The sequence below is a fragment of the Orcinus orca genome, chromosome 5 (genome assembly GCF_937001465.1).
Source record: "Orcinus orca chromosome 5, mOrcOrc1.1, whole genome shotgun sequence".
In the NCBI taxonomy this organism is placed as follows: Eukaryota; Metazoa; Chordata; class Mammalia; order Artiodactyla; family Delphinidae; genus Orcinus; species Orcinus orca.
This window is the reverse complement of record NC_064563.1, coordinates 94,287,936-94,301,562: the sequence shown is the minus strand read 5'-3', so window position 1 is coordinate 94,301,562 and position 13,627 is coordinate 94,287,936. Positions and strand designations below refer to the sequence as shown.

At 39.6% G+C, this 13,627-nt stretch overlaps 1 protein-coding gene across 1 annotated transcript in view; it reads right to left on the bottom strand.

Annotated features, from left to right (window-relative positions):
• Positions 1-13,627, bottom strand: part of IFT57 (intraflagellar transport 57) — a 60,178-nt gene that overhangs the window by 25,418 nt on the left and 21,133 nt on the right. Inside the window, exon 6 of the mRNA XM_004272079.4 lies at positions 707-829. Within this exon, the coding sequence (XP_004272127.1) occupies positions 707-829 (123 nt within the window). The remainder of the gene's footprint in view (positions 1-706; positions 830-13,627) is intronic.

Here is a 13,627-nt window from a genome sequence, read left to right as displayed (position 1 = left end):
ACCTTGTTCCATAATTCTGGGGCTTGTCTCTAGCCTCCAAGGATAAAAATCCTTGAATTTTTTTTACCTAGATGTCTCTCTAGCCCCTTTTATAGAGATTATTATAATACTAATAAGAGTAGTATTGTCTAGTCACCTATTAGCTTGTTCTGAAGTTCTTACTCATAAATTGTAGGAAAAAAGTAAGCAGAAACTTGATTAAATGGGCCAGTTCATCTGGCCTAATCCCCAAATCTTTATTGCATATGATTTCTTGATTATGTTCTTAATATTAAACTTTTAATCAGTGTACTGAGTAGATTATGTAAGGTAGCTTCCAGGATGTCTTCTGTTTTGTCAACCAGCAGAGTTCTAAACCATTTTTTAACTCTACTCAGTTAGTATACAGTCACAGAATTCCAATTTCATTCACTATTCACCTAAACAAAATATGATTGCCAAGAAAATATATCAAAATGTATTGAGAAAATACGCCTTAATCCTAGGGAAATGTGATGTGTTCCAAATCATTTTAAAGATACACTCCTTGCTTTGTGGGCCATATTACATTATTTATTCATTCAACAACAATTTATTAAATCTCTATTAAAATAAAACATTGGAAACTGAATCCCTTCTTAAATCCCTTTTGTAACTGGGAGTACCCTTGACCCTGAAATGGCCTTATAAAAATCTATCTGAACAAAATGTGTTCTCTCTTCTATACCTTATTGTCAGTCCTGATCGTGACTTTCAGTTGTGGTAGTACACGTTCCACTTCTAGATTCCATTCCGCAGCATCTGTTGTGGATTCCAAAATATCTTCTTGTTTGGCAGACTCGTTCATATCCTAAGAAAGGAAAGATATCACAGGATTGAGAGTTTATAAAAAGAAATGGTAAAATTTTGAGGCATTTTAGCAGCACTGCACAATTTATATCAAGCATGGTAGTATTAAAATTACAGCGGCAGAAGAAATTTTTTTCTGTCCTCTTATCCATGTTGAAAGAAAATGATGCACCAACCTGGTAGAATAGAAAAGTTAGTATTTATAAAAGAAGCAAATATGTGATTTAACTATTTTTACAAAGAATAATTTTTTTGAGATATCAGAGTGAACTCAATGGGAATACTGTCAAATGAACAAGCCATTTAGGTATGTTAATTGGTAATGGTAGAAAAGATGCAAACACTCACATGTTTGGTAACAAAACATTGCCTTAGTTTGAATTCACTGTACTGAAATACAAACCCAAAATCTGAAAGACAAAAAAGATAAGATCCCAGAAGTAAAGGGCACATTGTTTACAAATTTTGTATTTATAAGATGATATTTTGGTTAGGTCAAACCATAATATAGCTTAAAAATGTGATTTAATGCAGACCTATTTGAACTCAAATAGGGTAGAGGTCGACTTTCTTGCATTTGTTTTCTGCTGTTGAGTAATAAGCTCAATTCAGTCCTGTTTTTGAATCAGAAAAGGAAAATTTTTTTTTTCCATTTTCTCAGCCCTCCACATATCGGCATTAAGTATGTATGGATCTGAAAACATAAAGAACGTAAAAATTAATGATTTAAAGATAAAGTTTAATGCATTAATTTTGGTAGTATTTTTCCTTTTATGCTCCCTTGAAAAATTATTTAAAAAGTAAGAAAAATATAAAATTATTAATATAGAAAAAAAGAAACCTGAGAGATACAAACAGCCAAATACAATGTATAAACCTTACATGGATTCTAACTTAAACAATCTGTAAAAAGATGTTTTTGAGACAATTAGGGAAATTTGAATACGAAGAGTATTAGATGATATTAAGGAATTATTATTAATTTTATAGATATGACAATGGCATGATGGATACGTTAAAAAAAGGCTTTATAAATCAGAGATAAATGTTGAAATATTGACAGGTGAATTTACATAATGTCTGAAATTTACTTTAAAATACTATGGGGTGAAGAGAAAAGGAGGGAGGGGCTTTAGAGGAAACACAATCAACCAAAGGTTAACTGTTAAACAAGGTACTGTTGCATAAGGGTTCATTATCTCATTCTAATTCTGTATATGTTTGCAATTTCCCATAATACAACATTTAAAAATAAAAGACTATATAAACAACCTCATGGTGAAATTACATTCTCATTGTGAATTTATGTCACTAAAAGATGTTTCTTGTCCAGTATAACACTAAGCACAAGAATAACCTTATATTGGGATTTAATTTTGGGGGGAGCTTGAGGTCTTCAGGGGCTTTGAACTGACTCCCGACTGAGTCTCTAGGTCACTGCTGATGTGAAAAAACCTCTCTCTCTCTCCTACCTCCCAGCTCATATTAGCAAGTTCTAAACAGACTCAGCCTTAAAAGGAGCACATATTGCTTTCTGTTCAGAAATTCAGGGGGCTATACAGTTCTAACCACGCAATTAGAGAATGGGTAACTAATATATGCTTTTACATTTCACAATATGTGGTCTGAATTTATTCAGTTAGTATAAAAAATACAAGCATTAATTTAAGAAAAGTAAAATGTGGAAACTCCAAATGAAAAATGTCCAAGATTCTATTTTAAGCATTAAAGTGCTCATTTAAATATAGAAACATTGTATTATTTTGAGCACCTAATATAATGCTATAGACCTATATAAACTGAATCCAAGGTAGCACAATAGCATCATAGCTGGGGACGGGTGGCAGTATTCACAAAGCAGACATGTGTGAAGTTATATAAGAATGTATGTGATGGCATGAGAAGAGATACTGGGTCTCCCAGTGGAAACCTAAAGCCACAGGGAAAATTCTCAGTCATGAAACTCCACACTGACATTCATTAATGTTCATATACTTGCACACTCACTGGCACATCCCACTATCCATCCCTGGCTCTAGGAGGCCCAATTCTGACTGGCTCATTTTCTATAAAAAACCGGGTAGACTTATGAGGATGACAGTGGGGGTGGGAGGATGTACACACTACCAGTGGGATGTGAGCACTGACATTTGGAGCGTGTGTGTGATATATACACAGGCTTGCTCCTTCCAGGGTTATGAGCCCCACATCCCAATCGCACAGAGCCAGACTGAGTCGAAAAGGGGCACGTCCTTTTAAGCAGCAGTTCTGTATGATTCCTAATAGAACGCAGGTGTTCTGGTCACTGATTTAAAAATAAGTTTGACTTACAGAACCACTGTTTGGGTGAATTGAAACTAGTGCTACTGATTAAATCCTTGAGCCACTCTTCCCCAACCCCATCATCCCCTCCATCCCATCCCCCCTTCTTCCCTTCCTTACAGGAGGGTGGAGTCCAAAATCACCAAACAAAGCCAGAGAGGGTACCCATCCACATTCCCACCTTCTTCAGGCCTGAACATCGGATTGTTCAAGCTGTGCATAACATACTTAAAATTTTGACTCAAGGAAGGGCACATTTTTCTAATTTTCACGAAGGCAAATGGTTAGTATTGGCTCTGTTTGAATCGGACAGTAGAGTACATGGAGATCAAACACCACATCAAGACAGCCCTGTGCATAAGCTATAATACTGTTTGGTTTTATATTGGGCACTTCAGTAAGTTACATTTACCCTTCTTAGCTTATTATTTGGTTCCTTCAGGCAATAATTTGCTAATTCCTGCTCCCAATGTCCTGAAATGATTTAATGTAGCAGCTCAAAAATTTTCACTCATTCCTAGGCTATAGTTAATATACTGGGGGAAATGGCCTAGTTACTAAATGAAGAAAGGGCAAAAAAAGAGAACATTAGGCTTGGTAGAACAGCATTAACTTATTCAAACTATACAGTCCCTTTCTACTTCCATCTTTGCACATCTATTTCATAACCTTGTTCCTCACTCAGAATTTCCTAATGCCTAATAAGTGGATACATTAACTGAGCAAGCCCTACATATGAAGTATAAATCATTTTAACCACACCTTGGTTATAATACTTTGAGAAAACCTTTCCTTTCTGATTGTTTCTCTAATAACAAATGGTATTTTATGTGGAGCTATTAGTTAAAGAGAAATAAACTGCTGTTTCCATTTAATCAAAATTTTACATCATCATGACAAAGTTCCTCTCTGAAACAACATTAACGAAGATAAAGCATGGCTCCTGGGAAACTGCATTTTCCAGTTAATGCTGCTGAAGAAACAATTAGAAGCTCAATAAGACACAGGTTATCCCGAAGTCTCATTTATAATTAATTAATTTACCAATAAGCCATTTGTTAAGCTCCTACAACATTCAAGGTAAGAATCCAGGCACTGTGCTTGGTATGGAGAGATAGAAGGATTTAATCCCTGCCTGCAAAGAGTTTACAGCCTATTAGGAAGAGTCTGTGGCTAGTTAGTGGGGGTAATAATTGGTCCTAAGAAAAAGAAACTGATGAGAACTGACCCTAAGACTGCCAAAGGGAGAGCTGAAGATAACAGTCCAAGGCATCCCCTAACGTAACCTTGAGGCATACTACCCAGGGTCAGTTCAAGGATCGAACATGGAAGGTTGGCGCTCCGTACTGCTCCCTCCCCGGGAGCCCCTGCCTCCCTACCTCCCTCCCGGAATGACTAAGGGCAGAGGGGCCCCACCCCCCAACCCCGCCGCCCAGAATGGAGCCCGCGTTTATGCGGAGCTCTAACTCCTGGCTCAGGATCTCTTCCCTCCACTGCTGCTGAGCCGCCCCAGAGCCCAATGGGAGGGTGGAGCGACTCCCAACCCCGCTCCCGCCCACGGCTGCAGCGCCGCCAGCTCTGGAGGGGCCCCTCCGGCCGAAGCCGTGACCTTCCTGGGGACCGCGGGCCAGGAAATCAAATTATCAGTGCCCGAAGGAGACTGACCAGAGGCCCAAGAACACAGGAAATACCAAAAGTCATCACACAAACATCAGCCCCACAGAACCCCTAAAGCCCAGATCCTGAAGAAGCAAAAGGGGAGACAAACTGCCTCAAAAGGGATGTTAGTCATGTATACTCCCTGTAAGAGTACATCAAAGGGCTTGTTTCCACTGAGGATGACAAGAGATGCTACAAAGGCACTTTCAGTTTTCAATATAATGGAAATAAAAACTATTATACTGGCATTGTAATTTATTTTCCCCATACCATCATTGAGGTTGGGTGCCTCTTCATATGTAAAATGATCATTTTTATTTCTTTTTCAGTGAAATTTAATTTCATAGGCTCCAAATATTTTTATTTGGTCACTTCTATTTCTTCTTTTGATTGAGAGGCAATTCAAATATACTTTATATTTGTGGTGTCTTCTCCCACAGCATCCTTCCAAGCTAATTACTGTCCACACGGTCACTAAAAAATTTGTCAAGGAACTTGCTTTCACAGGTCATCCACCACTCAAGACACTTGATGTGAGGGCCATCTGCCTTGCACAGCCTTATATCAAGAGCTCTGTATGGAGCTCTCTGCACTCTACTTTTGGACCAGATAAAGGACAGGATGACGATATCATTATTTCCTCACAACCAGGTCAATGCTCAAACATCATTGCCAAGCTGACAGACAACAGGCCTGGGATCTTCTCCTATGATTTTCCCCAGCTTGCCACCAAGACATTTGATCTGAACCATGTCACCATCACCTTAGTCCTGAGAAGTTTGTTTCTAAAATGAACCTGAGGGACTTCCCTGGTGGTGCAGTGGTTAAGAATCCGCCTGCCAATGCAGGGGACAGGGGTTGGAGCCCTGGTCCGGGAAGATCCCACATGCCCTAGAGCAACTAAGCCCGTGTGGCACAACTACTGAGCCTGCGCTCTATAGCCTGCGAGCCACAACTACTGAGCCCGCGTGCCACAACTACTGAAGCCCACACGCCTAGAGCCCGTGCTCCGCAACAAGAGAAGACACCGCAATGAGAAGCCCGCGTACCACAACGAAGAGCAGCCCCTCCTTGCTGCAACTAGAGAAAGCCCTCGCGCAGCAAAGAAGACCCAACGCAGCCAAAAATAAATAAAATTAATTTTTTTAAAAAATAAAATGAACCTGAAATACAACCCCTCCCCAAAATGCAATGTTACTTGCCTGCTCAGAATCCTGTTCCAGAAAGTAGTCTCCCCTTTTCCCAGGTAATATTAATGGGATAGTTAAGCATCTGAAGAAATACTGTGTTCTCTGTGTGTGTATTTATACACACACACACACACACACACACACACACACACACACACACATAAATATACGTAGTTGGTTGTGGTTGGTCTTATGAAGATAGGGGTGTAATAAGAGAAGGCCCTGCATTTCAGTAAGGGAGATCATGTGAGGATATATAAAGCCCTTCGCATTGGATAGCGTGCATAGTGCTGCAAAGCTGTTCTGGTCAACTAGGCTAAGTATGACTACAAAACCTGATACATTTTCAAAGTGCAAAACCTCTTACTTAACTCTGGGGGCTACAGGTAGGCCACGGCTACCAGTAGGGGGAGTAATGTATTAACAGAGAGAGACGGACCTATTAAGTATTAATACAGAAAACTGTTACAGGTGATATACAGTGGAAGCACTGGTCATGTTTTTGGTATACCTGTTGAGTTGCCATCTTAAAACAAAGAACTTAAAACTATCTCTTTGGGGAGAAACTATTCCTAATGGGTACTGCACACACATTACTGGAAAACCCGGTAAGAGAACAGGGACTAATCAGGTTACTGGCCAGAGAAATGTTGACTATGACTTCCTGATGTCAGCAAGAGTTAACTCCACTCATTTCAACTCTGCTAGGTCCATAACAACAAAAGCCTGGTACTACAGGATCTTTTTGATCCCAAGGGTCCAAGCCAGATTGGGCAGTTGGCTCTGGTTAAGACATCCCCCCATTGGGAATAAAGAAGAAAGCTGGGAATAGCGTAAGGCAGTATTTCTAAAACTTGACTAATTATGGCCACCCTACATCCCTTGATCACTGACTGAGACCTCGTCTGGTAAAGGGAACATATATGCCTGCATGGGCAGACCCAAGAGTGAAGCTCAAGGCTCAGGCAAGGAAATGAGAAGACATTTCCTTGGGAATGGAGTCCCCATGTCAGACATTACAGAGAGATCACAAGTTCAGATGGGAGCCTGCTGGGAGGACCTAGATCGTAAGGGCCTGGACAGAAGCTGGATTCACAGACTTCCAGGTGAAAACGGGAGATGAAGGGAGAGTTAGAAGATCCCAACACCGAACTAGTAATGAAACGAGAATAAGTGGAGGTGCTTACGTCTACAATTACCAAGCCAAAATCCCTACCTCTTAGGAAGATCAGACACCACTGTCAGACTGGATTCTGGATACTGGTAAATGCTGACATTTACTGGCTGTAATTTTTTTTTTTTTTTTTTTGTGGTACGCGGGCCTCTCACTGTTGCGGCCTCTCACATCGCGGAGCACAGGCCCCGGACGCACAGGCCCAGAAGCCATGGCTCACGGGCCCAGCTGCTCCGCGACATGTGGGATCCTCCCGGACCGGGGCATGAACCCGCGTCCCCTGCACTGGCAGGCGGACTCCCAACCACTGCGCCACCAGGGAAGCCCTACTGGCTGTAATTTTTAAAAAATATTTGTTTATTTGGCTGCAGCGGGTCTTAGTTGCGGCATGCAGGATCTTCGTTGCTGTGTGCGGGCTCTTAGTTGCGGCATGCGGGATCTAGTTCCCTGACCGGGGATCAAACCCAGGCCCCTTGCATTGGGAGTATGGAGTCTTAACCACTGGACCACCAGGGAAGTCCCTTACATCTTTCTGATGTCTCGTATTGTATGTACTATTCCATAATACAATGATGCCCTCAGGGCGGAGAAATCTGGATACGACTGATCCCACACTAAATGATCCCAGATAACTAAAGTTGCTCACATTCTGCCTGTATACTGTTCCTGTAGCTTCCTGTTATCAAGATGCCAGTGATCACCTGCGGCTGTCTCCCTGCTTGCCTGTAGTACCCCTTCCTCCTCCTAGGCTGCTGTGGGTTTAGAAACCTAATAACCAAGCTTGTTAGAACGTAGGCAAAGTCAGAATACAGGGGAAAAAAGTGGGCACTCAGGGACAGGGGGCAGTGAGGTTAGGTCTCTTCATAGAATATTTTTAAATGGAAGTGTTTATACTTATTTTGGTTCCTCAGAGGCCTTTTTTGCATTTTTCCTCATCTGCTGTTTTTTCAAGATATGATAGGTGGCCAAAAGGCTAACATAGTATATACGGTCTTACTATGAATTAAACAGGGTTTCTCCTAAGGATATCTAGTGTCCCTGTTTCCTTACAATCTATCAATAAAGCTAGATAGAGGGATAAGTTATTTCAATCAAGAGTGTTCATCAAAATCCAACGATTTTAACAAACTATACTTAAGGCAGAGTTAAAACCTTTCATGTCCCTATAAGCCAATTCTTCTTCATGATTAAAGAAGCACAAATTGTGATTTTGGTTCATTATTTTCTTTCCAAATTAGGTTTTACATAATTTAACACTATATTACTATGAAGAAAAAAAATGTTTAATACCATAAAAAAAGTATCTTCAGATTTGTTCTGAATAACCGAATTAAACCCCGGCTAATCTATCAAAAGAAATAGATAGATGGTAGCCTCTATCTTTAAATATATGAAGTTCATAAAAGGTTTTCTTAAGTTCAATTTTAAGACTATCAAAAGAAATTTTATTCTAAGTTATAATGTGAACCAAGACGAATAAATTATGCTCCAACAAATCAAAAAAGGTAAAAAGAAAGCTCCCCAAATTAACACAAAATAAATTTAATTTTCCAATAGGAAATATGAAATTATTTTTCAATGACAATTTAACCTCCTATATTATTTCTATTTAATACATCAAACTACCTTTGCTACTACTTTAACTACTTTAGCTACATTGGTACACTAAGTGCTAAGATAAAACCATCTCTGACTTTTTATTTTCTCAAAATAAAACCAAAAGAAAGTATCCCTGGAAGTGTGTCTGGAGGAACTAATGTAGACATTATACTTGGTGTTGCAGAGTATGCAAAATAAGTCTAACTTTTTATGGCATGAATTTCTAAAAGGCTTCTTTCCTTCGAGATGGCAACCACATAGATATACCAGTGCTCAAATACCATACTTGGTCAATATCAAGAGAAGGGGTCCCCAACCCCCGGGCCGCACACCTGTATTTGTGGCCTGTTAGGAACCAGGCAGCACAGCAGGAGGTGAGCAGCTGGTGAGTGAGTGAAGCTTCATCTGTATTTACAGCCACTCCTCATTGCTCGCATTACCACCTGAGCTCCGCCTCCTGTCAGATCATCGGCAGCACTAGATTCTCATAGGACCGTGAACCCTACCGTGAACTGCGCATGTGAGGGATCTAGGTTGCACACTCCTTATGAGAATCTAATGCCTGATGATCTGAGGTGGAGCTGAGGCTGTGATGCTAGCGCTGGGGAGCGGCTGCAAATACAGATTATCATTAGCAGAGAGGTTTGACTGCACAGGGACTATAATAAATCAATTGCTTGCAAACTCATATCAAAATCCTACCAGTGAGTGGCAATTGACTTTGTCCGTGCTAGAAGAGGATCAACTGCTTGAGATCGCAAATGACGGTGGCCTTAAAAGTTTGTTTGAGACAACTTCAAATCTCCATACATTCTGGATTAAAGTCAAGGCGGAGTATCCTGAGATTGCCACAAAAGCACTGAAAAGCCTGCTTCCGTTTCCAACACCCTATCTTTGTGAAGCAGGGTTTTCTGCAGTGACAGCAACCAAAACGAGATCACGGAGTAAACTGGACATAAGCAACACACCTCGGGTGTCACTGTCTCCCATCACCCCCAGATGGGACCATCCAGTTGCAGGAAAACAAGCTCAGGGCTCCCACTGATTCTGCATTATGGTGAGTTGTATAATTATTTCATTACATATTACAATGTGATAATAAGAGAAATAAAGTGCACAATAAATGTAACGCACTTGAATCATCCCGAAGCCATCCCACCCCCGCTCCCGGTCTGTGGAAAAATTGTCTTCCATGAAACCGGTCCCTAGTGCCAAAAAGGCTGGGGACTGCTGTTGTAGAGGGTGAAATAAGTCTAACTTTTTAATGGAACAAATTTCTATAAGGTTTCTTTTGAGATTGTAACCACATGGATATATCAGTGCTCAAATACATCTGAAGAACTCGATTCATATACTTACTGAGAGGAACATGAAAGTCCACTTAACTGTCAAGAGTAAATATTCCCAGGACTCAGGGAAAAGGGAACTAAGCTGTCTTGAGAATCACCACAGCATGATGTAAATGTTAAGTGGATGAAATCAGGAATGCCATCTCTGGTCAAACCCCCCCTTCATCACTTACTAGCTGTCATTAAACCTCAGGGTTCCCATCTGTAAAATAGGAATAATAATAGTAACCTCTCCTCATTGGAAGGGTTGATATGGTGATTAAATTAAATGATGTATTTGAAAGGCTTTCACAATACTTGGTACGTAGTAAGCCCTCAATATATGTTAGCAGCTATAATTATCATTATTACATGCCACGCTTGGTACTAGATACCTTTACATATGGGTTAAGTGCCCAGTAATAACACCATGAATCAAAGGAGACTTATTCCTATTTTTTTCGAATGAGAAAAATGAGGTAGAGAGCAGTTAGGTAATTTTCCCAATGTCACATCATTAGTAAGTGGCAGGGCCCAGGCAATGTTACCCTAGAGCACAAGCTCTGAAACACCTTACTGTACGCCTATCAATCCTTTGTCATATAGGTAACAACTATATCCGCCCAGTTTATTACTTGTTTTTTAACTTTATGGTGTTCCCCACCCCTCCATATATAAGGTTTTAATTTTTATGCGTTCAGATTTATTAGTATTTTTCCTTTATGGTTTTTAGTTTCCTTGCCATGCTTTATCATGCCTATTTCAGCCCATGAATATTACACTTGCCACTCATATTCTTGTGCCTCATCATTTTTTAATTTGTTGATCCATGTGAGGTTTATTTGGGTGTAAGATATGAGGGAGGAGTCCATCTTTTTTCTCCAAATGAATAGCCTGTTATCCTATCACCATTTAATTGAATAGTTTTCCTGATTGATTTGCATTGCTTCATATACTAATATAACTGTATATGTGGATTATTTTATGAACTCTGCACTACTTCATTAATCTATTTTTGTGTCAGTATAATTTTTTTCAGACTTACACAAAAAATTACACAAGTAGCACAAAGAATTCCCATATACCTTTCATCCAGATTCATTAAATGTTAGCATCTTACATGACCTCAGGGCAATTATGCATAAAGGGATATAATGTTTATATCCGGGAGCTGAGATTTGAAGAAATTTTTTCTTTGTACTCTTTTGTGCTTTCATTAAAAAAAAAAAACCAATGAATATACTTCCCTTTTAAAAACAATAAAGTTTTTTTCAATAAAAACAAGTAAAAATATATGTTTGATTAACTTCCAAAAACTAGCTGGTACAGGTGGTAAATGCTTCAGGAGTTGGAATAAGAGAGAGAAGTGCGTTTTAATGGCGATGGTGAGATTTAAGTTTAACTTTACAAGGAAGTTTGGGATGTGAAAAGGCAAGCCAAGGGTTTATATAGCCAGGAAGGCATCATAAGCCAAAATATGAAATATTGAATGAACACAGCTTGTGAAGATCACACGAGAAGAGAGACGAGGGGCTTAAAAAGGTGAATACTGGGGAGCAAAAAATATTGAATATATTGTGAAAGACCTTAGAGGACAGGCTGAGGAATGTGAATTTTGTCCTTTAAGCCAGAGGGGAGGCAAAGTAAAGTTACAAACAAGGTAAAATAACTTAGCCCACCAAACTTTATTTAGTACCTACTGTATACCAGGTACTGTGCTACTCCAGGGACAGTGAATAAAATGATAAAAAATCCTCATAAAAGAACATGCTAGTTGTGTTTTATGAAGATTTGTGGGTTGTACATTTGTGGATCATAGGATTAAATGGGGCTGGGTTAGAAGGGAAGGTATCACTAAGAAGGCAGAATTTGAGCTGAACCTTGAACATTGAAGAGTCAGGTAGAGAGATGATGGGAAGGCATTTTGGGTAAGAGACAAAGGAAGAGAGGATAGGATGAGAGCAGATATACTCCTGAGGTGTTTCAAAACCTACGAGAGGTCCTCTTTAACTTAACCTGGAAAAGTTATTCCAGTGAAAGAAAATAAAGTTGGCTATGTGGACAGTTGTCAAATTGCTAAGGGTTTTGAAAGCCAGACCAAAAATGTATTGCTTTATAATCTGTATAAACTGTCCTGAAGGCAACGAAAAGCCATCAAAAGTTACTGAATTCAGAATGATCTGACTAAAGTCACGTTTTGGTAAGTAAGACTGAGGAGCGAGATGAAAACTATTTTGGAAAAGGGAGGTGGGGAGATGAAGATGAGAGAGATTTCAAAGGCAGCATCCAGAGGTCTTAGTAACTAACTAGATGTCCTGGATGAAAATGAATCAGTCAGATATTCAAAGCACTAACACTGTTGGGGGGATGGGTGGGGGTGGGTGTATTTAAAGATTGTACGTTTGCAGAGGAGGACTGAAAAAAAGCACACATTCTGGGTATGCATCTAATATACTGAATTACATAATAAATATAGGCTGTTAGTGTTGATTTAGGAAATACAACCTACCCGTTTATAAAAGGACGGCTTTCAAATGATTCCTGGAAAAAAAATCATTGTATTACTTTTCATTAAATTCCCCTTAGTCATTTCCGCAGGGGAGACCCTACGTGACAGCAGATTGAGTCCAGTGGGACTTCAATAATAATTCACGTGACAGATTATGAAAATAAAGCCATGCTATCACCAGAGCTTCCTAATTTACAACAAAATGCAACCTTCTTGATAACTTATATGCTATGTAAGCTTTTTATTCAAAAATACTCATGGTGATCTAGAAATTTATTTGTATTGAGAGACTGGGGCTTTTTCTATTCTCCTACAGCACCTAAGAATGTTTGTAACTAATTCCAGTCTCTAGGAGAGGTAAAAAATTATACAAAATAAGAAATGCATCAAATGTATACTCTAGGCCAGCACCATGCTAGGTGTGGTGCACAAGTTCTATTAATCTTAAAATAACCCTTGGTTGAATTGTGTCCCCATCTTACAGATAAGAAAGCTGAGTTACAGAGAGGATAAATCAGTATGGCCACATGGCTAGTGACATGTGGTCAGGATTTTATCTAAGGCTGCTTTTCCACTGTAGCATTGACCTTGAAGGTATGGACTCAGAGCTAGAAGGGACCTTGAAAAGTCCTTGCTTCCTACTTCTTTCTAGGCTCACAATAACACCACGAATGAAAATAAGGATCTTTCCTATTTCAAGTGTGCGTTCAAAAGCTACACTAAAGATCAAGTAAAAGTCTCTTTTACACCCAGCAAGGACTGCTGTTTGAGCCTCCTCTGAGCAGTGAGGAGTACAGCATTTTTCTCTAACCTACATTTCCTATTCACCTCCAGATGTAAAACTGATGGGGTGGTACGGGCTAGCTACCAGAGAAATAAAAGCATTTACTCAGCAATGTGTTCCATCACACTCGAACATGTGGCATTTTAATTGTTTCTTCTGTGAAACACCAACGATAGACTTCCCACAGTCAGAGCCCAGATAGGAGAACTCACACCCAAATGTTTCAGGAAAAGA